Source organism: Chelonoidis abingdonii, chromosome 19, assembly GCF_003597395.2.
Source record: "Chelonoidis abingdonii isolate Lonesome George chromosome 19, CheloAbing_2.0, whole genome shotgun sequence".
Lineage (NCBI taxonomy): Eukaryota > Metazoa > Chordata > Testudines > Testudinidae > Chelonoidis > Chelonoidis abingdonii.
The window spans coordinates 13,214,915-13,241,028 of record NC_133787.1 but is presented as its reverse complement, the minus strand read 5'-3'; the positions used below and the strand labels follow the sequence as shown (position 1 = coordinate 13,241,028).

At 43.2% G+C, this 26,114-nt stretch overlaps 1 protein-coding gene across 4 annotated transcripts; it reads right to left on the bottom strand.

The window, feature by feature from the left end:
- Positions 1 to 573: 573 nt before the first annotated feature.
- On the bottom strand, positions 574 to 26,114 carry AKTIP (AKT interacting protein). Of its 4 annotated transcripts, none has more exons than XM_032805354.2 (10): positions 26,017 to 26,114; positions 22,953 to 23,068; positions 18,276 to 18,481; positions 15,467 to 15,531; positions 15,287 to 15,387; positions 14,089 to 14,177; positions 13,913 to 14,011; positions 13,506 to 13,613; positions 10,759 to 10,819; positions 574 to 7,209 (listed from the first exon to the last, which is right to left on the bottom strand). In XM_032805354.2, the coding sequence occupies exons 2-10, from the start codon at positions 22,992 to 22,994 to the stop codon at positions 7,099 to 7,101; spliced, it is 882 nt and encodes a 293-aa protein (XP_032661245.1). In that variant the 5' UTR covers positions 22,995 to 23,068; positions 26,017 to 26,114; the 3' UTR covers positions 574 to 7,098. The 4 variants fall into 4 exon arrangements, with proteins under 4 accessions (XP_032661245.1, XP_032661247.1, XP_032661246.1 ...); XM_032805356.2 differs by having other exon boundaries at positions 6,272 to 7,206; XM_032805355.2 differs by lacking the exon at positions 26,017 to 26,114 and adding an exon at positions 25,624 to 25,642 and having other exon boundaries at positions 6,272 to 7,209.

The following is a 26,114-nucleotide window of genomic DNA, read 5'->3' as shown; positions in this document are numbered from 1 at the left end:
CTGAGCCTGATCCTTTGATGGAGAACACCTGGAAAACAACTGTCTGCAAGCCCTTGCAGCACTGACAGGAGTGTGTGTGCTCTGTAACTCATGGAAACTCATTTCACTCCTGTTATAAGCATAAGTCCCAATTTTGAACCTTAGCGTCCAAAAAGTGGGTGCCTGCATGAACCCTCCAAGCTTAATTACCAGCTTGGATCTGATAGTGCTGCCACCAGACAGGAATCAGTGCCTGCCTCACTCTGGTCTCCCCCAAACCTTCCCTGGGGGACCTCAAGACTCAGATGCCCTGAGTCTACAACAAAGGGAAATACCTCCCTCCCCTTGTCTCGCTCTTTATTGCTCCCCGTTCCCTCACCTGGATGGCCTATAGGACGATCACCCATTTCAATTCCTTGAAATGCAAACACGAGAGATCCAGTTCTTTCACCCTCAGTTCAAGTCCCGCAAAGGGTAAGACTTTGCAACTGGACAAAGAGATTCCCCCCCAGTGTTTCCCTGAGAGAGACCGGAACTCGGCCACAGAATGTCCTAATCCCGCGAGGCCTCAATAAGAAAAGAAATCGCAACAAGTTTAAAAAGAGAAGCCTTAGTATAAAAGAAAGAAAGAAAAAGACATATAAACGGTCCTGTTCAAGAGTTACAAATACAGGGTCAGTTGCTAAAAGAAAAATTGAATAAAACAAACAGCCTTACCAAAAAGATATACATATTTAAAACAATTCCAGCAACGACACACATGTAAATACAAAAACAACATAGAAAACCTATTGTCCTTCTACTTTGTACTTAACACTTGGAAACAGAAGGATGAAAATCTGAAGGTAAGAGAGATCCTCTCTCAGTACCGAGAGAGCACTAAGAGCAAGACACAGACAAAAGACAGACGCAAAATTCCCTCCCTGAGCTTTGAAAAATCCGGTTTCCTGATTGGTCCTCTGGTCAGGTGTTTGGTTCCCTTTGTTAACCCTTTACAGGTAAAAGAAACATTAATCCTTAGCTATCTGTTTATGACAACTCCCCAACTTGCTAAGCGATCAAGGGGGCTCATTGCACTTGTCTCCCCATCCCTGCTACACAGAGGATGTAAATCCATGTTTTTGGGGATCCTGGACAGCAAGTAGGGATTTTGAGGGGTGATTGGGAACTAGGAATCCATTCTTACCCTAATTTATAGTTTGAGGCAATGGCTTACTCAAGGACACTGTCAGTGTAACCTATCTATTAAATATTCCCTTCTCCCCTAACTCCTACAGCTGGAAGCCAAACACAATCAAGTCGCGATAGTTACACATTAGCTTCCCTGGCAACAGTTGTGGCATTGAGCTGCTGGTCTAGAAGGATTTGACTGAATTGGGGCATGGCAGGAAGTCCCCCCATATCCCAGGAAGGGAGAGGAAGACATCTCTGCTGCATTTTTCAGACTAGCACTGGACATGGAAACAGGAACATGTTCAAAGGGGGGCAGGGAGGGTGGAGAAGGAATTTCTGCAGGCTTCTTTCTCCACATAGCCAAAATGTCAAGGACTTAAGTCCCATTTTCAAAAAAGTGGCTGAGCCACTTGACTTACATGAAAGTTTTTTACTCATAGCCTTTATTGAATACTCTTCTGCATCCTTATTTATCCTGTACCCACTTCACCCCTAAGCAGAAGCACAGTACAAATGTGGCAGAAAGGGTTAAGGATTGTTATTGAGTCCAAGAAATTAGATCAGGGGTCGACAAACTTTCTGGCCTGAGTGCCACATCTGGGTCTGGAAATTGTATGGCGGGCCATGAATGCTCACAAAATTAGGGATTGGGGGTGAAGGAGAGTCTCTGGGCTGGGACTGAGGGGTTCAGAGCACGAGAGGGGGACAGGCTCTGGGCAGTGCTTACCTCAAGCAGCTCCCAGAAACAGCGACATGTCTCCTCTCTGGCTCCTACATGGAGGTGCAGCCACGTGGTTCCAAGCACTGTCCCTGCCGCTCCCATTGGCTGCAGTTCCTGGCTGCTCCTGTGCATTGGAGCTGGAGGGGGGGGGACATGCCAATGCTTCTGGGAGCCATGTGGAGTAAGGCAAGACCCCAACTCTGCTCCCCAGCTGGAGTGAAGAAAGCCCCCAACACCACTTCCCAGTGAGAGCTCAAGGGCCTGATTAAAATGTTTGGAGGGCCGCATGTGGTGCCTGGGCCATAGTTTGCCTACCCCTGGATTAGAGGCAAAAGTGTTTTTATTTTTCAGTTTATTAATGTAGCTGAAACACATGCCAAAAAAAAAAAAAAAAAAAGATATAGTAAAAAAGGCAAGCCCTGTCCATAGTTAGGGCCCTACCAAATTCATGGCCATGAAAAACATGTCATGGATTGTGAAATCTGGTCTCCCTCCATGAAATCCAGTCTTCTGGGTGCTTTTACCCTATATTATACAGCAGGGGGTGGCAACCTTTCAGAAGTGCTGTGCCACCTCTTCATTTATTCACTCGGATTTAAGATTTCATGTACCAGTAATATATTTTAATGTTTTTAGAAGGTCTCTTCCTACAAGTCTATAATATGTAACTAAACTATTGTTATATGTAAAGTAAATAAGATTTTTTAAATGTTTATAAAGCTTCATTTAAAATTAAATTAAAATGCAGAGGCCTCTGGACCAGTGACCAGGACCCGGGCAGTGAGAGTGCCACTGAAAATCAGCTCATGTGCTGCCTTCGGCACACATGCCAGAGGTTGCCTACTTGTTATACAGATTTAACAGGGGAGACCAGTGTTTCTCAAACTGGGGGCCTTGACCCAAGAGGCAGGTGGGGGGGGACGTGTCACAGTTATTTTAGGGGGTGGGTCACGGTATTGCCACCCTTACTTCTGCACTCCTGCTTTCAGAGCGGGGTGACTAGGGAGTGGCAGCTGCTGGCCAAGGGCCCAACTCTGAAGGTGGTGCCCAACCAGCAGCAGTGCAGAAGTAAGGGTGGTAATGCCATCCTATGCCACTACCACCCTTACTTCTGCGCTGCTTCCCATCAGAGCTGGGCAGCTGAAGAGTGGTGGCTGCTGACTAAGGGCCCCTTTCTTCAAGCAGCAGCGCAGAAGTAAAGGTGACAATACGAGACCATGCCATCCTTACTTATGCATTGCTGCTGGCAGCAGCTCTGCCTTCAAAGCTGGGCTCCTGGCCAACAGTCGCTGCTCTCCAGCTGCCCAGCTCTAAAGGCAGCACCACCACCACCACCAGCTGCAGCTCAGAAGTAAAGGTAGCAGTACCACATCCCCCTTACAATAATATTATGACCCACCCCAACTCCTTTTTGGGTCAGGACCCCTACAATTACAACACTCTGAAATTTCAGATTTAAATAGCTGAAATCATGACATTTACTATTTTTTAAATCCTATGACTGTAAAGTTGACCAAAATGGATCCTGAATATGGTAGGGCCTTATCCATAGTACAGCTTCCAGCTGCTACTATAGCTGGGGATACACATATAGGGATTATGAATTTTCCCAGCATAGAGAAGGAAGGGTATAAGGCCTAATCTTGCAAACACATGTACACAAGGAACAATCAACAACCATTCCCTTGAGTCAAGTTACTGATGTGTCTGCCTGATCAGGCATCTAGTTTTTGCAGGTCATTCCCACAGCAGAGGGAGGAGGAAGAGAGCCTGGTTAAAATAGGAAAGTGTGACCACCACAGTACTACCAAGTTTGTAAGAGCACTTTTCGTAACTGAACCTTTGACTCTGTCTCTTTACAGATGGGGAGGGTGAGATACACGACCACCATTATGTGTTGCAGCAGGAGCCAACAGTTACTTAGCCCTTGTTAAATCAGGCCATTGATTGAGAACTCCCTATTTGGGTTTAATCAGTCTAACTTTAGGCATCCACTACTGATTTCCTCTCCACTAGGACAGGGATGGTTTAAGTGGCAGCACACATCTAGTTTTAAACACTTCTTTAGATTCACACTGACTTTGGAAAAGTGCTGTATTTATTTTGAAGGCAGAAGAGGCTGAATTTACTTTACGTGTTGCAGAAATGGACTTCTAAGTTTGGGTCCTATCTATTCTGATTTGAAGTAGACTCATTTGTTAGCCTCAAAACTGAAACAGGCTTATCTTCTACTCCTGGGGTAATTCTGCACAAAAACATTAAAAATTCTCCACACAATATTCTAAAATTCTGCATATTTGTAAAAACACTCTATAATCACAAGTTTCAATTATTTTGGTAATTTATTACAAAATACCTGTAAGGAAATATGTTTAACTGCAGACCCAAAAAAATTGCTCCAGGAGTAGAGTTAAAGAAACTCCTATGATAACCCAGTTCCTGCTTCTCTGCCCCCTCCCCTCCAGAGCCCAGCCATGGGGTGCTCACTCCAGACCCCTGCACCCCCTCTCCCTAGAGCCCAGCTGCAGGGTGCTCCCCCAGCCCAGGCACCCACATGCCCTCCTTCCCAGAGGGAGAAACAGCATGATGCTGGCTCTGAGGGCTCGTATGAAGTTTCCTGTATGCCACCTCCTTCCTTCAGGGCATGCTGAGAACTTCAACTGCCAGGAACCCTCCAGCTCTCCCCCAAACAGTGTCTTCCATTTGCAAGCTGTGCTCTGCCAGGTCCTGGAGTCCCTAGTAGTTGCCAGAAGCCCATACTTTTCAAATTCTGCATTGTGCAGTGGTGCAGCAGTAACTTTCAACTGTACAATAAAGAAGAATAGTTTGGGAAGCTTGTGCACTGACTACAGATGAAGACTGCTCACTAATGCTACTACCTGGACCCTGCTCTTGCTTGTGTCAGGTTATCCATTAACAGAAAATTGCTGCTTTAAGTATGTTTTACTCTGACAATTTCAGCACAGTCACCTTAAACTTTGTTCTTCCCTCAGTAATGTATTTTGAGTCACTGTCTCAATGCAAACACACTTCTTGAAATAACTTGGTTTATAGATACACCTATTCTGCTACTGAACAAAAGCAAATCCAGCTCGTTGGTTCACCATAAATTGATACACTAGATCTACACCCTTTGAGAAACAAATTACTTTTCCAAAAAAATTGTCAATTAACATCTCTTACAAAGTACTGCTTAGGAAGTGGGGGCAAGATCTTTACTTTGCTCTAGCTCCTTTACAAGGCACACACAGACCCTAGAAGCCCCAGTGCTGCCAAAGTTAGCTTTTCCCACACTGCAGGAACTGAGGGGGAAAAAAAAAAAAAAGAAGAAAAAAGAAAAAAGAAAAAAAAAAGGACAGCTGTTAAACTGCTGTCTGGGACCAGTCTTCCAAGCCCTGGTGTAGGGGGCATGCCAGGGCTTGGGCACTCCTGAAACCCCAGGCAGACCCATGAGACTAATGTAATTCAGGCTGGCCCCTGGGGCATGTCTATTTACTTCAGCAAGCCCCCATAACCCAGCATTAGAAGGGCCCTTAAAAATCTCACCCAATATGTATTTGCCACCTAGCTACCAAGATAAAAAGCTTCAATACATCTGTCAGAGTTAAAGTTGTGTTGGGACGGAACAGGCACTTTTGTCTATTAGATACATTCCTACTGGAGCAACTCTTCAGAAGTTGTGTAGTCTCTCCCTGATTAGAGCTTGAAGTCAAGAGTGGATGTTTTATTTTATATAATATATAAATAAAATGCTCTACTTCAGAGTAGAATTCAGGCAAGTCTTTCTAGTCCGTGTTATACAGGAGGTTATGCTCTCGCTGATCAGTGGTCTGTTCTTGCTTTAATCTATAAATCTAGTGTATGATTTGTGATGCCTTTAAACTATTTGTTTCCTTGCTTTTAAGCAGGTGTTTGGGATTTTTAGAATGGAGAACTTGTCATTTAGCAACTTTAAAAAAAATTAAAATACAATTAAAGAATTCTATGATACAGGAAGCCACTACTTGTTCTAGCCTGGTAACATGCTTTGCATTAAAACCTTACTACTATGAGAAATTAAGAAAGGTAGAGTCCCTTAAAAAAAAAAGCAAAGCAGGAGTACTGGCTGTGGAGTCTGAAACTGGAACTGAAGCAGTTACATCAGTGCATGAGAAAAGGATAAAAACAGACCATGTCAGACTGGCCCACATTAAAGGATTAGTGTCAAAGGTAAAAATCTCCTATCTGAAACCTTGGTGTGCACAAAAGGCTAAGGATTCCTTTTAGTACCCTGGACAAAGCACGTAGGTAAGACTAATTTATGTACAAAGAGGATATATCTAATATCTGATGTCTTCATACCAACAACTCCTATATTTGTTTCAAGACTACTGTGTAGTTAACAAAGGAACAATGCAGCAAGGTTAACATGTTTTTTTTATTTTTTAAGATGTCACTATTAACACACATTAGTCAAACTAGCCTAGTAATCCCTGCAGTCTTAACACATAGAAAGTCTAACATCGTCTAAGATTTTATTAATTAGATCAAAACCACCAATAAAAGCTTTGATTTTTAGTGTTTATGTAATAAAAGCCTTGTAAACCTAACACTCTGCTCTCATCTTTTCAGACTAATGTGCGCTTTAGTGATAACATCTATTTGCAAGTCAGTAATATATATCATATGCTGAGTGCCAATCTCAGCTCTGCCTTTCTTGAAAGTGCTAGTTGGAGTCACTGAACCCGCTATTTACAATTTAAAATCCTAATGTATTTACAATAGAAACCAATGTATTTAAAAATCGTTAAATATAGTGTTTAACTCTGCTATATTAGTTTATAGGAACACAGCTTACCTCTGGCATCAGTTTTTCCTGCTAATACTTCTGCCAGTTCCTTAAGATTCAAAATTGCTATTCCTGAAAGGAAAATAAAAGCTTAGACAAACCCTCCAGGCATTTTAGAGCCCTGGGAGTTACCATCCTAGGCAGTCCTTCATTAATAGAATTACTGCAATGTTTAGAGATACTTCCATCCTCCAGGCCGCTGTTAAAACTTAATGCATATGTAAAACACTGAGAAGAGAGTCCACAAAAATCCATTGAGCAGGTTTACTTGAGTCACTGCTATCGTTCAGTTTTTACTAATCCATTGTCAAGAAGGAAACTGCTAGTTTGCCGTTTCTCTGTCCGTTACATTCCCTTCACCTACAGAAAGTATTTTGTGCATCATGGTCCTGAAGAGTTAGGTAGGCATGGTCTTCTCTTCTTTACTGAAAGGCTGCACTGAACCAGGCTTTACCCATGACAGCCCAGACACCTGCATGCTTTTGCAGTGCTGATCTTCTGGTTTCTTCTAGGAAGAACAAAGTTAGAGTCAGAACCCACTAAACAGTGTGGTTTTTTTTGTTTGTTTGTTTTTTTTACATTTGGCAGATCTTTATACCTGTCCCTGCCTCTCAGACAGGGACACTATTATAAATGAATGCACTGGGAGCTAGCTATTATTTTTAAGATATGTTGCTAGCCTGGCAATCTGAAAGCCACTACACATCGCTAATGCTGTAGACATGCAAAGTATGACATTAGGAATCTCAATGCTGCAGTACATTTTTGCTACTCTACTCTGCACCTAAAGCTAGAAGCTGGGTTTTTTTGATTTTTTCTTTAATATTTTTATTCTGTTCTGTTGAGGCCCATTCCCAACACCCTATCATAGCAAGCATACACAACTCTGGTAGGGAAAGTGGCAGTCACAAGTAGAGTAAATCCCGTTTACAGCTAAACAGAAGGTACACTAACAGTAAGAAGGTTTGTTCTGTTTTTACTTCAAGTTGGTCCTATTATAGTATACTCATCCACGAGTTTAGTGGCACTACTGTGTAGGATCCATGGTTTGAAGATGGTAACAGCTTTCTTGAAGGTTTCTGAACACCACAGCATCCTAGTGTGCTAGAGGCAGAGGGCACCCTCCCAAACCCAGAGAGGATTCCAGGGTCCTAAATAAATCTAAAGTGATAAAGAATGCCAATCTTGTAGTAAGGGGTCCTCTAAACTAATGCACGAGTAGAACACAAGATGCACCACTCCAAAACCTTATCTAACTAAGAAGTTCGATGTAGAAGTGAGAATGAGCAAGCAGAAGAAAGAACTGGAATTGAGGGAGATGGTAGATTAGCAAATTGCAGCTGGCAACAGGCAAGGGGCTAAGGCATCTTCTGAAGATTCCATATTCACTTTAGCATCTAGCAAAGGATCAAAGGGGGGATCAGGTTTCAGATTTCTGTATAGACAGAATGCATCTCTCTATCCACCATGTTGCTGTGGATTGTGCAGTAGACTCCTCTTAGGCTTTTAGTATCGAGAGGCCTATGTGTACGCCCACTGTGTCACATTTAGACAAGGCACCAGTTCTGCAAGATGACATACCCCACTGGATGGGAGAGCAATGGAAGTTTCACATGCTGATAGCATTGTCAGACAGAAAGCTTAACTGATCCACATGGGTACAGGAAGTACCCCAACAGTAAAGCAGATACTTGGAGGTACGCCAGTGGTTTCCTAGTTCCTCACAAAGTTAATCTTGAAGTGTCAGCATGCTGGCAGAATCCCACAGAGTCTCCAGGAGGAAGGCAGCCCTGAAAAAAGTCTGTCAGGCAGTGACAACAAGGGTTTCTGGTAATGGTAGCAGCCAGTTCAAAACACCAAGAAATGGGGGAGGTGCTAGGAACCCCCTCACACACAAAAAATGTACACACCTGAAATCAGCTGCTGGGTTGCTGGCTGCAATGTGGATTTCAGTTTGAGAGCAAGAGATCCTAGGTGAAGTCCTCCCTCCTATGTGCTTTAAAATTCAATATGCCTGACCCTGTTTCCAAGCTTTTTGGGCACAGACAAACATCTCCTGTTTTGAAGTAAGCTATTTAGCTCGCTCTAAAATCCACTAAGTCTTAATCTCATTAGTAGTAGGATTTAAGTAAACTTGAAATATTGTATATCAATTTAATTGGCCAAGAGGTGGCAGAATAACACTAAAGATTGAGATCTCAGAGCTCTTTTTTTGCTATTGGCATTTAATCAACTAAATGCTGTTAGCAATGTTTCTACAGAAAGCATACTCTGATAAGATTAGTAGGAGGGATCAAATGAAGGCTCAAGACCTAGGCATCCACTTTAAAAGAATGAAGACTCTCACTCTTTGCTGCAGACCAACTTCAAGGTGTAAGCCAGTTATTAGAGAGGCTTGTTGTGAAGTTCAGATGTGGCCCTGATGTACCTCAGTGGTGGTGGTGGCAGCAAGTCCCACCTCTACCACCAGCACAACCCCAAGCCTCCCTAGGCAGTCTTCTCTCCTGCAAATTTCAGTTGTTCCATGGAGTAAAACTTCCTAATCTCTTTCCCAGAACCCTAGGAGTAGATGAACAAAGGGGAAAAAAGTCAAACCAGAGAACTACAATGCATTTCTCAAGTTATTCTCCTGCAGCCTCAGAACCCGCAGAAGAGCAGTCTCACTCCAGCATCTGTTATATGTTGCAAAGAATACTGCCACATAGCATGTAGAACCAGCATACCATTGAGGCCTATTAGAGAAGATTATGTTCAGGCCAGAGAACATGAGCACAAGAGCTGAGACTTTATGCATGGAGAGGAAGCAGCAGGGCCTGCCATCAGAGGCTTCTCAGAAGAACAGCAGTCAGCAGCTGGTGAAGGGTTTTCCCCAAGTCAGTAATCCTGCAAATCTGCAATGCATGTCAGAAAAAAGATACCACCAACATAGGAATCCCATGCTCTGCAGGCAGATAAAGCTCTGTAATGCTGCACTTCAGAGTGCCGTGTTAGGTTTTCACAGTTGGTTCCCATGCACGGATGTGCTTTAGTTTCAATAGACGTTTCTGATTGAGGGGGCTAGGGGAGGGTGGAAGAGCACCATTGAAGATCCCCACCTTGGAAAAAGGACTTGTCCTCACAGTAAATAAAACTGAAAAAGGACAGCAAGCTTCCTCCATTTCCTGCCTTTCACAGCAAGGTGTCCTCATGCTCAAAAGCTACCAGTGTAGCTACCCCTGATCTCCAAAGTCCAGAGTTTACCCAGTAGTCCAGCTGGATGGGTGTAATTAGACTAGTGTTATGGTAGGAGTCCAAAGATATCACAACAGTAACATACTTTTGCAAGTACATGGTATAGGGAGTGACAGCAGCATCCTAGTGACCAGAAAACACCATGGCTTGTGCTTTATATTTTGTATAACATGAAGCAACCATGGCATTGACCAAATTGTTTAGGGAAGTTATTTCTAGTGTTCTAGAAGTGTTCTTTGCTCTGCTGTTGAGCTGACACTTTCCCCAGGGGAATAGCAGCAGCATCCAAGCTTTAGTAAATAATTCCTCTCCTACCAGCAGAGTTCCTACATGTAATGAACTTAGAAAGTTCTGGAGTTTTGATTCATGTGTCATTAGGTAACAAGACTCCTCAAATGAAGAAAATGACTGGGTTGATGCTAAGTAGTCACCTGTTCAAGCAACAGGAGCACAATACTGAATATATCCAACCTCGGACAAGTTACCAGACAGTAGCTAGTGTTAGTCATTAACAGTCACTTCCAGCACTTGATGTCTCTTAGAAATAAAGCACATGAACCTTTAACAGTACTCCCAGGCAGCAAAGAACCGTGTAGCCAAGATTATTTTGTAAATGAGCTGCTGGGTGCTCTGTGCTTTTGAAACGCAAGACATTTACTTAACTGCCCAACTTTTGACACCCACTTATAAAAATCTTATAGGTATATGCAAGATTTTATATAGACTACAAGTGCTTTACAAAATAAATGAATGAAGACGATCCCTGCTCTACAGTGCCCAATACACTGTTACTGTAGTATAAATAAGTTGAATTTTGTCTACATACTTTCTGAGTCAACATCTTCTCTCTAGCTTCATCATGTATAGCTGGATTCCATGGAGAAAAGCTACAGAAGAAAGTAGAAGTGTTATGAACTTCATTTTGCTTTAAATGTTCCCTCACCCAACTACCCACTTCAGAAAAAGTTACAGCAATGAGCGTGGGACGATTTCTAACGTTACTCTGAGCTTTCAGTGAGCTGCAAAACCTTGTTTCCCCCTCAACATCGAGAGAAAAAACACCTAATCCACAAAGTGGCTCATCACAGATCTCATCCAACATGTACATGCTCAGTGTTAAGCACCAAAATACTAATTTCAGCTGATATCAACACCAAAAATCAGGAATTCACCACCAAATGCTAAATACACGAACAGTGACTAGTTGAAAGTTCTAACTCCTAGTACCAAAGCTAAGTTTCAGAGCTATATTGCCACTTCAACAGTTCAAACTGAGCATGCAAGTTCAACTTGTAAATATCTGAACACCAGATTTGTTCCATAGGTGCCCTTAAAGTGACCAGATCCTTTAGTTATTCACTAAAGCCAATATCTAATGGATAATTGGTAAGGAAATTTACATATTAGTTTAGCAGTGTTGTAATTATGTCTCTCTGGTATCCCGGGACCAAAAAGGCAGATAAGGTAATATCTTTTATTGGTCCAACTTTTGTTGGAGAGAGATGCTTCAAGCTTGCATAGAGCTTTTCTTCAGGTCTGGGAAATATGCTCTGAGTGTCACAGCTAAATAAAAGGTGGAATAGATGGCTTAGCATAAGTATGTTAACATTTCATGAGGGACAATTCCCAGGTGAAGTACCTAAACAAACAAATCTCAGATATTAGGAGGATAAGCGGGGGGGGGGGGGGGCGGGGGGGGAGAAGGGGAGCTGGGGGGTTTAAGTGAGTTCTAGATTGTAGAAAGCCATAAATCCAGTGTACCTATTCAATCCAAGATGTTTAGTATAGAGTAATGTTAAATTCATAACATCCCATGTATGTCTTTTACAGATGTTGGGCAGATTTCCTTTGAGAATGAGGACTGAGGTCAGATTGAGAGTCACTGACTTGTGAAAAGTGTTAATCCATAGGTGATATTCTGTGGGTTTGTCTTACCGTTTTTCTGTCAGAGTTCATTCGAGTGTAGTGATTGACTGGTTTCACCCACACAGTGGTTACTGGGGGACTTAGCACAGTGGATGAGGTCCACCACATGTGACAGGCATGTGTAGGATGTGTGGATTTTGACAGGTGTGTTGTGGGGGAGGCAGGGTGTTGATCATCACAGCAGTGGAAATGTGTCTACAACAAGTTTTGCATCACTTGTTCTGGCAGGGTCTTGAGTCACTGAATTGGTATGTCCTTGTCTGTGGGAAACTTACTTCTGAGGAGGAGCTTGGAGAGGCTGGAAGTTGTTTGATGACCAGAGAGGGGGTATGGGAAAGCTCTCTTTCAAGACGTGGTTCCCATCAACTATGGGTTGTAATTGTTTGAAGATACCCAGTGAATTCCTGCCTGTTGTGGTGACAGCCAGAGGTGCAATGAGAGGGGTTTTAATTACGGCATCAAAACAGCATCTCTCAGAGTATTTGAGTGGCCCACTCCATCATTGTGTTAAGGTGTATATCCCAGACTCTCTCCTCAGAGCTTATTCTGTGGTATCTGAGTGCCTGGCTGTAGATAACAGAATTCTTGGTGTCTAGGGTTGTTACTGGATCTGTGAAGACAGGTGTGGTGATCAGGGGGTTTCTTGTACTTAGTTGCCTGTAGGGTTCCGTTGCTGAAGCCGATCGTGGTGTCCAGGAAGTTGATGCTAGCGTGGGAGTACTCTAGAGAGAGTTTAAAGAGATGTGGTGGAAATCTATCAATGAGTTTCAATAGTCTGTCCAGAGGATGAAAATATCAAATGATATACCTGAGATACATTGGTTTTGTGGTGCATTTGTACAGAAATTCTTCTTCCAGGTGGCCCACAAAGAGGTTGGCTTACTGGGCAGCCACTCTGGCTGATCTCATGGCTTGGAACAAGTGTTTGTTAGTGAATGTGAAAACTGATATGGGTGAGGATGAAATGGATTAGTTGGATGGTGTGTTTGGGATGGATATATGAGGGTTATCCATTGTCTTGTAAATACTGAGGTACTCAGCAATGAGATCATTGTGAGGCGATGTTGGTGTACAGGGAGGGGATATCCCTGGTGGCAAGGATGGTGTTCTGAGGGAGGTCGTTAATGTTGGAGTTTGTGGAGGAAGTCAGTTGTGTCCTGGAGGAAACTGGCCCCAAAACTTTTTCTCCTTCTGCCCCGACTGGAGAGGTGTTAACTGGGCACTTCACCTTGAATGGTCCCTTGCATAAGTAGTTAAAGCATTTCAAAACAATCCATTCCACCTTGTATCTAGCTGTGCCATGCTGAATACCTTTCTCAGACCTTAAGGGCTCTGTGCAAGTTTGAAAACTTGTCTCTCACACCAATAGAAACTGGTCCAATAAAAAAATATTCTCTCAACTATCTTGTCTCTAGCAATGTTATGTCAGTCTGCATTAATCTTTTACTCAGTATTAACTGTCCACTACCCTGATTCAGATGTGTGTATAAAGCGATTTTTGTAAAGGACGAGAAGAAAGGAACCACCAGGGTTATTAGACCAGAAGCGATGGCCATACTATGACTTGGCATCAAAAGCTATACTGAGTGTGCTTGAATTCAGAACAGCAGAACATATGGAATTAAGTATAATGCACAGGCTACTTACCTAATTGCATAGGGATCTTCTATTTTAGGCTGATCAAATAAGTGACTGCTGCATAGTTTGACACTGTCTACCACCTTACTTTTGAACAGCTGAATGTCTTTTTCATATCTGTAAGAGAGACATTTCTTAAAACTTCACCATATGAAATTAGCAAGCTGTAAACTAGTCTTGGTTTTTCAACATGATGGTGGAGGCTAGGGGAAATGGAGTATTTTAAGTTTGTTCAGCTAGCTGATGTTATATACCATAAACAGGTGCTAAAAATAAATGATACAGGAAATTTAGCTGTTTAGTATAGACTCTGGCATAGATATTTTGTAAGTAAAGAAACAAAACAAAAAAAACTTAATGAAAATAGAATATGAAGTTCTAAATACATAGCCAAAACAGTTTAGGATGACACCTACAGCACTGCAGCTTCTGGATTCAAAGGACTGGTCGTATCAATCTTGTAGAAGACTCTGCGAGCATACATTAGTACTTGCCATATGTGATTATGGTTTCGCCTAGGAAGAGAGTAGTTAGTTAGTGAGGGACAGAGGTACAGCATTTCTGTATTAGACACCAGTACATAAGTACTCACCTCCATTTTGCAAACGCTCTTTTCACATCTAATTCACCTGAGAGGGGATCTACTAGTGGGTGGAAGACTGGTAGATCGAACACCAATCGCTGTTTTAGAGAGAAGTTCAAAAAATTGCATTAGTGAAATTACTCAAGACTATGGTTTATCATCTGATTTATGATCAACTTTCACTTAGATGTGCTTTTATGGTTTTTAGGACCCTGTAAATGGGTGCCCAAATCCTTAAGGGGACCTCTCCTACTTTTGTTAGGAAGCAACCCCTCACATTGCTTGAAGGGGGGGGAGGGGGCGGAAATGGAAATTGGTTTTACTTTGAACATTTGATGGCATTGTGTCTGGCCAGTTCACTGTTTCCCCTATTGCTTGTGTAAGTTAGGGTAGTTAGTTTAAAATAATTTTCCTATTAAAAACCCAAAACTGGCAAAGGGACCTAGGAACAGGTGCAGAATTAACCATTTTCAACTCTTTGATATAGTTTCCCCACTGATGCTGTCCCTTTAAAAAAGTATTTAAATTATTTCTTTAAAGCTATCAATTAAACTATTTCCTTCAGGAGTTTGTGGCTGTAATGTTCTGCCAACATCATAAAAAAATTACAAAAGCCTGGCTAAGCACATCTTCATTGTGCTCTGAAAGCAATCATATTGACAGAGGAGACTAATTTCATAAGCAAGAATATTCTGCTGACAGTCCTAAAAAGTTTGATCCTAGGAAGGAACAAAAGTATTCCAGCTGCACAAAGGCACAGGAATATTGTTTCATTTTATATACCAAAAAGGAAACATGAAATTACTGAGAAACAAAAAAAAAAAAGCAGATGACAGCTCCATTCCCACCTTCACCCAAGTTTAATAGTCAAGAAAATACTTCAGGTAGTCAGCCACTCCTTTAAGGGCTACTATGATCCAGGAGTCATAATTACAGTTACCACAATGCAGGTTTTAAACCTCTAATTTAGAAGGCCTGGTAGAGCCTGAAAGTCAACCCCACACCCTATGTAGACACAGAAGTTGCTACAGAGTAACAAGATGATCCTCCACTGACAGTAAGAGTGTACAAACCAGTCAGAAGTGTGTTCCTAAACTTCACCAACCAGTGAACAAAGCCAGTCCAGGAACTGAACAAATGCCATTCTCCAACACCATAAAAGAAAACTAAGATTTCACGATTGTTGTCAGATTACTCCAGCACTTACTGGGCAGTCACCATCTGGGTAATTGTCAGGGATGTAGACTGTAAATTTGAACACACCATCCTGGTAGAGGCCATGTCTTATGAATATCACTCCAAACCACACTGCAAGGGAGAAGAGTTGTATGAGTTGATGCAAAATGCCTTAAATACAGTAAAATAAAAGATCTACCCCTAAACTTACTTAATGCCGATCTGTAAGATGGTTGCACATAAACTCCTGGTAGCTTCTGCTTTACGACCAAAGTGCTGTAATAATAATCAGTCATTTAGGATAAAGAGCTGTATGAGGACTGGATTAGCATATGCACTCTGCAAAAGACTTCTCAGTACACAAGGAAGGCCATAGCTGTGCTGCCAATATCTCAACAAGGGACTCTCAGAAATATTTCCCTTCCAATCCCAAGGGTGGATGTGCTCACAGGAGGGAGGGGTAAGGAACTAAAGAATCCACTTTCCCTCCCCCCATTTAAAGAGATACTGGCAGGAAATTCTTACACCTCTTGTTCAAGATTACTGGAAATGAAAGATTAGGAGGGAAAGTTCATTTTTCAGTAATATATTTACCAAGTCAGCATTGGATCAAGTCATTTTCATTCTCCTATACACAGTCAGTTTCTCTCATTTGTGTGACTCTTACATAGCAACGGTACAGACGTTTTATAAAAAAATGTATCTGTATAACCATAATTTGAGAGGGATTTGGAGCAGCTGTAGTGAATGAAACTGCTTGCAGTTATATTTTTTTAATGTTAACCAAAGCTTTGACTTGAAATTTAAACAATTTTCAGTCATAATCATGGTAACTACTGTAGGTCAAGGGGGAAGTGGCGTGACAACAGAATAGGGCAAGTGAAGATGCCAACCAAGGAGGGAAGGCAAGCCCAAGAAGCTATTTTAGACAAGTAAGGCCTCAAGAGTACCAGAAGCAGAAGGCGAGGGCTGAATCACCAAAGTATGACCTGAGTTTTGACCCCTGTTTTCCCTTTTCCCACTCCCCAGTCATTTATGGCTGATCACACAAATTTGAGCTGAGCCCTCTATTTTTTGTCATGGAGTTAAGCCGTTCATGTCCAATGGATTACAACTGATTTCTCCCCTCGCCTTCCTCTATTGTTTTTGCCCTTTAGTAGACACCATTATATCATGGAAATAGCATTGCAATGCTGAGAGTGGATAAGAGCACAATGCAACATTTTTGCTGTTCCCCGAGAGTGGAAACAAAAAATTTGTATGTTTCCAACATGGTGTTGGAAATACAAAATAGAATTTTACTGAGCCATTCACTGAAAGAACGCTTAACATAGTATTCAGCTAAAGCAATTTATAAATAGGATTCTCTTATTAATTGGCACTTGCACAAGTCTGTTTTAAGCTGAACACAGCAGGCCAACAATGAACTAGTGAACAACTGTCTGACTGTACCAGCATCAAAGTTAGATGACAGTTTGTTATAGTACCCCTTTTTAAAAAAAAAACAAAAAACAAAAAAAAACCTTTGTTATATCAGTGCCTAAGACTTTGATTTCCATAATGCCATCAGCAATTGCTTAGCAACAGGAGACCATTATTCTCCACTGCACTCCATGACACTGGTATCTTAAATTGATTAACATGTTATAAACTCAGGTTGTCAGAAGATTAACTAGAGCCCCACAGCATGAAAAAGTATGTAAATAGAACTAAAAAAAGAAGAAGAGTTCTCATCTTCAGTTTAAGATTTTTAAATGGAAAAAGTGTATTTCAAAATTAGCATTGCATCAGGGCTCAGGGGAATTGCATTCAGAAATCTGTTTCATAGCTTAGAATGCAGCAGATGAAATCATTAGACAAGTTATGTAACTAAGAAGAAAAATCTGACACGACACAAATTTGCATTTTATGCTCCCTCCTACACTCATGATCCTAGACTGATCCATGGAGCAGTGGTCCAGAGCATTTCCTGGTGGTCCATGGAAACCTGACTAGTTACATTTCACTGCTCCTCCTCTTATAAATTTCATGGTAAAATTCATTAGATGATTTTCCTAATCTTTACTTTCCACGTAAGTAACATTTAGTTGCCACGCATTTGATCACACATGACTGAGGAACAGTCCACAGTATGAGAAAGTATGGGAATCCCTGATTAGGATAACCATATTTCCCCAACAGGAAAAACAGAACACCACATGGGGCTAGTCTGAGGGCCCCTCCTCAGCTTCTTGTCCAAGCACCTGCCACTTTGGGCTGGCCCAAGCCACAAGCCTGACCCTCACCCCCCTCCCTATGTGGGGCTGGCCCCCATGCGAGGCTGGAGCTGGCATCACTGCTTGCCCGAGTCCTGCCTCCCCCCTTACGCAGGGTGGTATTATCGCTCCCCAACTGCATGTTCCTCCGCACCTTTTGACAAAAGTGAGCATTTGTCCTGTTTGCTCTTGCAATCTGATCAAGCTGGCAAGAACAAATGGGACAAATGCTCATTTTTGCCAAAAGAGTAGGGACAACCAGTACAGGGCTTAAAAAAAGTGACTGTCCTGGCCAAAACAGGATGTATGGTTACTCTATCCCTGATACACCTCTCATATTAGCCAGTGGTGAGATTAGGATGATAGCATGGTACCTTCCTGCTGGACATTTGTTGGCTTTTAGTTAAGCTATCCTTTTTTTAAAAAAAAAAAAAAGGAGTATGTTTTCTTCCTAAAAGCAATTTAGTGTACATTATTAATCTTATGAGGCTGCCTAATGCCCAAGATAGGTATATTTGGATTTTAAGTTTGATATGTACAAGAGGACCATCCAAACCTATAGCTAAAAGAATAACTCCTCTCCAAGATAAAAGACTATATTAGTTTTCCAGAGTTTAGTGCTTAAATGAGCATCCTGGATACGGTTTTAAAAGTTCCATACAAGAACAGTTTCTAAAGCTACTCCCTGCAATTGTGTTTTAGTTTTCTGAAGTACAAGACCAGTGAGTGAAAAAGGTGAAATATTTTGAAACTAAAGCAACATACAATTCCGCAAGGAGAGAGTATTCCAAGTAGAAAGGCCCATAGGAGGCATGTGTTCCATTTGTAGACTGGGATGAAGGGGCAGGAGAAGCAGGTTTGGTCATTGGCACAGCATTTTTTGGAATAGAAGGCAGCTGTTTCTTTGTAGAGGTGCGTGGAGGACTGGTTCTCAACTCTCCAGTTAGAGTCTTTTCTTCAGTTTCAGGTCTCTGTTAAATACATATACACGTTAAATATATAAACTTGAAATGCTAATATATATTGTATTTTTGTTTTATAAAACACTGAATAGTTTAGGCTGCAAGCTAAAGCTTCTATTCAATTATATACCAATGAAGTTTAATTTGGTTTGAAAGACTTCACCTTACTAGTTATTACATAGTCAGACTCTGTACAAGTTGCTTCCTTACATATTTTTTTATTACAAGCACTGGCTGAACTCCGAGCCGACACTGCTTTAGTTCCTAGTAGGCAGTAAACTTGTAGATTAAAGCAAATTACACCTCCACAGCATTAAATTAGAAACTGATGGGTAATGTCAGCTTCCAAGTCAGTCTTCATTTCTAAGGCCAGGTCTACACTGCGACTTTAAATCGGTTTAATGGCCGATATACCGATTTAACGCTGTATCCGTTCACACGACGTCGTCATTAATATCGAGTTAAACGGCTCCTTAAATCGATTTCGGAACTCCTCCCAAACGAGAGGAGTAGCGCTAAATTCGATAGTGATAACTCGGATTAGGGTTCATGTGGACGGAAATCGACGTTATTGGCCTCCGGGCGGCATCCCAGAGTGCAGCACTGACCGCTCTGGACAGCAATCTGAACTCGGATGCAGCGGGCAGGTAAACAGGAAAAGCCCCGCGAACTTTTGAATTACATTTCCTGCTTGCCCAGCGTGGAGCTCTGATCAGCACGGCTGGCGATGCAGTTTGAAATCGAAAAAGAGCTCCAGCATAGACCGTACGGGAGATACTAGGTCTGATCGCTGTATGGGGAGACAAATCTGTTGTATCCAGCTCCGTTACAGAACACGAAATGCCAAAGCGTTTGAATAAAAAACTCCAGGATACACAGCGCTGTGTGACAAGCGTAACGGGAAGCCAGAGACTCAAATGGACGCTCATGAAGGGAGGGAGGGGGTACTGAGGACTCCAGCTATCCCACAGTCCACAGCAGTCTCTGAAAATTATTTGCATTCTTGGCTGAGCTCCCAATGTCTGTAGGTTCAAACACAGTGTCTGGCGTGGTTCAGGGAACAGCTCCTCAGTTTATTTCCCCCCACCACCACGTGAAAAAAAAAAGGGAAAGATTGCTGTGCTATGGCGTTTGCTCAATGCACTCCGCGAAAAAGGCGCCAAAGGGTTGTCTGCTGCCTTCACAAAGGGAGGGGTGAGGCTGTACCCAGCACCACCCGGGGCAGTGTTTTCTGCCCCATCAGGCACTGTGCTCTCAACACGGAAGTGGGAACTATGGGATAGCTGAGGAACAGCTACCCACAGTGCACCGCTCCTGAAATCGATGGTAGCTTTGGACCATGGACGCAAACAATCGATTTCGGGATCCCACTGTGGACGCGCTAAACCGATTTTATTAGATCTGTTTTGTAATATCGGTTTAAGCTAATTCGAAATAATCGTGCAGTGTAGACGTACCCTAACACTCAATGTACTGAGATGAACCACTTCAATTCCACTAACAAGTCTCTCTGCAATTTAAATTGAGTGATTAGTAAAGAAGAGGTGAGAGAATGGAACATTCTGGGGCAATGAGTTCAAGGGAAGAATGCCTCTCACTTCTGTGGGAAATGTTTGTGCTGAGGCAGGCACAGCACAACTGGCTAGATTATACTACCCTACCCTCATTGTTTTTAAACCATCACATTAGATGGCCTGGGCTGCCTAAAGTCCTTCAGCTGTCCACACAAAAATACAGATTTTACATGTGTCATTTGTAAGTACTTCACTATATTAACCAGTTAAAGACCATTATGCTTTCTATTTTGCTGAGGAAATAATCACCACTGCAGCTAAGTAGTCAAAAGACCTGAGAAAGTGTTCAGTCCACATGTGGGAGAAAACTTAATTATGGTTCAGTGGGTAGGCCAAGATACAGACTGCTGGGTTATCGGTTAGAATTTAAACTACAGTTTCAGTGATGGAAAGTTACCATGTGACCGTTTGAAGTCTTCTGTAAAATGTCTGTGAACTGACCTATGACATCCGCATCATCACCACCACCATCACCTCCACCATTGCTGAGAATTTTGGAAGTAAAATACTGAACAGCCCTTAGACTGAACTTTCAGTAGTTTTTCCTCCTGATAAATAATGACGACATGTTGGACAGATTGTTCCATATACTCTTGCGGGAATTCTGTACCACTGAGCATGCGCAAAATTCACTTCCCCTGTAGATTTCTTCGCTTCCCTGAAGAAAACTAACCTCTGACAGGGAAGCCGCAAGAGAGGGTAGGCCCCCCTTCCAGCACCACAGGCATGTCATTTTGGGTGCCTGGAGCAGCCAACAGAGGTAAATCACCATGGGGCTGAGATGCCCTTGCCGATGGTGTCTACCCTGGGCGGGGCTCAGTTGTTAGTCCCAGCTGGGCTGGGAAGGATGGGACTTCCTCTTCCCGGCCAGGGCCAGGTCCAGGTCCAACCCAACTCCAGAAGTCTCCCCCAGCTGCAGAAAGCTCCACAAACACACATCCATCCCACTTCCTGCTCCCATCACGCCCCAGCTGTGGGTGGGAGGAGGAGCTGATCATTGTACAGGGAAATGCTCCCTGATCCACCCAACCCCAATGCATCCAAACTCCCCACACCCTCCACCACACACCAAGTCCCACTCCCTCAGCATCCAGACCCCTCCCACACCAAGCCCCACTCCATCTTGACACCTCCACCATGCAGACTCCTCTCCACTGAGTCCCACCCATTCTTCACCTGAGTCCCCCCTACAGAGTCTCATTCCTTCCCCCCTCCCCCTGCAAAGTCAGGGTCAGGTGCAGCCTCACCATCGAATCCATGCCCGCGGGGGGAGGGGCGGCGTCTACGGGGTGTGTGTGAAAGAGTAGGAAGACTGTTGGGGGGCTAGGCTGGGCTGCAGGATAATTTCCCACCTCCATGCAGCCAGTGCTCTATGCTCCCTGCTGAAAACTTCACATTTATTTATTTACAAATAAAACATGCAAAATTAAGTTTTTTGGCATAGAATTCCCTCAGGAGTATATATAAGTTGTTAAAGCCTGTGTGGTACTTTCTTGACCAAAGGGATTGCTTCAGACTAGTACAGGCAGTCCTCAACTTTACAACATTCGACGAACAGCACTTACAACATCTCTGAATTGACGCTGATGTGACTTATGACAATTGGTTTAGACTATGATGCTTAGTCCCACAATGGAGTGGATTGCAGTTCTGAATTATGACATTTTGACTTACGACGCAATTTGCGGGAACCAATTGTGTCATAAATCTGAATACTGCCTGTATTGAACATCTCTTTAGTTTACTATCCATTTTAATAACATGGATATTCTGTCTACCTTGCTTAGAACTAGAACTCAATACAGAAGTGTCCTCACAACTAAAGAGGTGGGGAAAATCTCTACACCTTGGCGAACCACTTCTGACAAGATTTTATGTAAATTTGAGGTGCTTCACTAATTTTTTTAAGAGGGTACATTCACTGCAGATTATTCAAATTTTCAAGACACCATACAGAATCTTAAGTATTCCACCCATCAGCGACTTTTTCCAGTATTTTTATTCATGGCTTTTTTCACATTCAGAGCTGCATATAAAGTAGATCTATTACAGATGGTAGTTCTTTAAAAAGACATAGCACAGAGGAAGAACCCTCAGATCTGCACTCAAATACGGCCACCCAAGTGTCCAACTTTACGATATTTAATTGACTTGGCCCTAACTGAATGCTAGAGAGGCATTTAGCTTTTGGATTCACAACAATGACAATCAAGACTTGCCAAACCTAGAAGGCAATCCACAGTTTTGCTATTTTCCAGCACTAGTCTGGGGGTGGGGGAGTGAAGGACCAGAGAAAGACAGAGAATCATGTTGAAGAGCTATGCTTGCTCTCTTCCCCCAAAGAGTTGCTAACAGAAGACAAATGTTAACAATCTGACCTTTTAGAAGCCTGCTATTTTTGCTCATCATTTAGGTCAATGAGACACAGAAGTCCCAGGTATGTACCTTATGTCCAACAAAGGTCTAGTTAAAGCTTGGCCCAGAGTACCACAGCTGCAAGAACCTGGGTAAGACTCAACACAATTCAAGTTACTAATATCCACCTCTTGATGAGGTAGTCATGGATTTCAGTTTCCCATGAAGAGACTGACCTATACTTAGGCAGATATTGCAGTATAATACTGCAAGTTTGAGGATTCAGTTTTTACAGACTCTGCTTAGTAGAGCTACTGTATGTTTACCTCATGGCTGCATAGATGAGTCAAGAAATCCACAGCACTTTGATAACACTATCTTGTCAAGATTTCTTTTTCAAGATAGATTCTGAGGCTTCATTTTAAGTCACTTTAGATAGTTACAGGCTTTATATTTTGATAAAATGTAAATTTGTTTTGTGATATTATGCAGTACAGCTTGATAAGAGGTGAACAATTAACAACGCATATACTGTTTACTAAAATATCTACCTTGCGTGAGGAACTTGTAGACATGCTCCAGAAAGGGTTCATAACTTGTATCCCAAGTAAAGGGCTGCAAATGTTGTCTCCAGACCCTCTCCAGCACTTCGATGTCACTTTCTAGCCTAAAAACATACAGAATTAGATGTTAAGAGCGTTCAAACAAGATTCCAACACAATTAGACCAGACCTAATTAGCCTATTAGGACAATATTACAACATTTGTTTCTGAAATTCAGAATTAAAGTTTGTGTAATAGTAATCAACCTCAACTAGCTCAAAAGCTCTCCAAAATACTTCAAAACATTCATAAAACCAAGAGAAATATTTGAACGTATACAGCATCTTTCAGCCACTCTCGTTCCATTCCTGTTTGCACTCTCCTCTCTGCAAAGATGCCATTGGACAGGCCTGCAACTTCCCAATGGGAAATGCATGAAAACAGTTGGACTTGACTAAGCTACCCAACAAACAACAGATGGCACTCTAATAGCCTATTCTGTAGCTTGGGAAAGTTTTTCCAGCCCTGGTTTTGATCATCTGACTCTGCAAGCCTTTTAAGAGTATTAGTTCGAAGAGTGTCTGCCATTCCCAACGAAGGAACTGAGCTTGTTGAGCTTTCATCATGTGTGACATTTTGTTTTCATTTGCATAGAAATGCATCCAGGAATAGATAAAGTCACAGAATCCAGAAGTTTCTCTGCAGCCTTTTCTCTTTTTAAATTGTGTTCCACTACAAAAAGCACAATATGGACGTAGTATGATCAATGGTCCTAATAGAAAGTACTTCAGTAGAGTTGGGAATTTCACTGAGACACTTACCATTTTGATTCCCGCCTCTACTACTCCCCTTCTCCCTACTCATTTAACATCAGCTTATCTCCTTAAAGAGATTTTAGCTACTGGGTGGGTCTGGAGCCACTCTTCTCTGGTTTCTCCACCTCCTCTCAACTTAAAATTTCTCTCCCCAGTTTCTTCTGGTTCCCCCCCACCCCCCCATCTCTAGTTATAGTAACTAGAGTATTTTGGTATGCAGTGTAGTTGTAGCTGTGCTGGTCCCAGAATATTAAAGAGATAAAGTGGGTAAAGTAATATCTTTTATTGGAACAACTTCTGTGTGTGGCTCAAAAGTTTGTTTCTCACACCAACAGAAGCTGGTCCAATAAAAGATATTACCTTATCTACCTTGTCTCTCTAAAGCATTTTGGAACAGTTTTATATAACTTCTATATGAATCTGTAGGATAATGATCCATGAGTCAATTCATCATTAATGCCTGTCCATTTCTTTTATAGCTGTTATAATAGCTTTTTCCCCAGATCAAGCAATCACAAGTGGCTAGTTTGAATCAGGACTAAAAGTTCTGTTTTTAATTACACAATTTGAGTCCATTCAGCCTGGTATGCTAGGAAATAATACCCCTTTAAGCTTAAAGCAGCACTTGTAAAAACATGAAAATTCAGCAAAATTTCTGTAAAGCTATATCTGCCTGCTTTTTAAAGAAAAAAATTGATATATTCAACTAGCTACAAATAAAACCATTTTATATCACTATAACTTCATCCACACTAAGTGTTTCACTGATTTAACTATATACACCACTATCTCAATATAACGCCACCCAATATATCACGAAATTGGATATAACGCGGTAAACCAATGCTCCGGGGGGGGGGGGGGGGCTGCACGCTCCAGTAGATCAAAGCAAGTTCAGTATAACACGGTTTCATCTATAACGCGGTAAGATTTTTTGGCTCCCAAGAACAGCATTATGTTGAGGTAGAGGTCTAATTAAAGTTAGTATATGAACGGTGTTCAGAGAAGCTCTCAGATTTTGAGTCTTCTCAAACTTTATCTACTCATTCTCAAGCTATCCATCCACCCAGATTATGACTTTGCAATCACATCCTTATGAACAGGTTCTCCTGCATGACCTCTCCAGCCAACAGATCTGCAAGACACATTCAAGAGCCAAGATACAAGGAATAAGCTCCATCCCTGTTTTCTCCCCCTGCCTCCTCAAACACACACTTCTGATCCCAACAAATACCTATCTGGTGGCTCCAATACAATCGCTGAGCATAAGAAATGCTAAACGAACAGGCCTATTGAGACATCTCTGAGCAGTCACACTGGTCTGTAACTCTGCTTCCTCAAGGCAGTATCGTGGTCACACCTTTACACAAAGGAAAGGCTCCCAAGTGCCTCAGTCGCAGTTCTCATGTGCCAGCCGCTTCCATTCCCGTCTCACGCTTTACTCCGTAACTGTGCACTGCCCTACAGCACTAGTGAAGCTGCACCAGCCGGATGAGCGTCTGCCCTGCAGAGCTGCCCGGGTAGCACGCGGCAGCCTACGCTCGTTAGGCTCAGGAAGCTTCCCCCAAATGGGCAGGTTTTAGAAGCCAGGGCGGGGACACCTGAGCTCAGGGAGGACGTGGAGGTCACGGGGGCGCAGCTGGCAGGCACCGGAGATGGCCAGAGACACGGCAGGGGCAGCGGTTACCGCTTTGAAAACGAGCGCGTGCGAGCTGAGGGGGAAATAACGGCAAGTGCTGTGACTGACCCACCCGGGCCAGCGCCCCGCGCGCCCCCTCCCCCGCTGTACGTCCCCGGACGCTCCCGCGAGGCAGGCAAGCCGCTGGCAGCCGGACCCCCCAGCTCCGCCCACCGGCCGCCGCACCTGAGAGGGGAACGGGCCCGACCCTCCACCGCCTTAGCCACGGGGAGAGCAGAGCCAGGAGCCCGCCACGGCCCCCCACCCTCCGCGCGCAGCACAGTGGCTGCCCCTGGGCCAGTCTCGCCCCACCCCTGCAGCGGCCGCACCCAGCCCCACCCGCTGCAGCCAGAGCATCCCAGTCACCTACCCCGCAGCAGCCCCGCCCACCCCGCAGGCTCCCCACCAAGCAGGGGCCGGGTACCTCAGCGGCTTTGCCTTCCTGCGGAGACTGTCTCCGCCCGGCCGCCGTTGTTGTTGTGCTATTTCTAAGGGGGCACCCCGCGTTCTCGCTCTTTCCCAGTGCCCAGAGGAGCCGGGCGGGGCCGCAGCGCAGGCGGGCTCCAAGACGCCACTCACCCGCACTAGTTCCCCGGACACTCCACTGCAAGCGCGGCCAAGTCCCCGCCACCACCTCCGTCCTCCCTCACCCTGTCCACAGCTCTGATACCCGCCCC

What these genes read in the sequence shown, in the direction of transcription:
- AKTIP (XM_032805354.2), bottom strand. Translation starts at nt 22,994, where the DNA reads ATGAACCCTTTCTGGAGCATGTCTACAAGTTCCTCACGCAAG. An exon ending in CTACAAGTTCCTCACGCAAG is followed by an intron (nt 18,482 to 22,952) that starts GTAGATATTTTA and finishes TGTATTTAACAG; the next exon opens with AGACCTGAAACTGAAGAAAA. An exon ending in GAAGATCCCTATGCAATTAG is followed by an intron (nt 10,820 to 13,505) that starts GTAAGTAGCCTG and finishes TTTCTTCTGTAG; the next exon opens with CTTTTCTCCATGGAATCCAG.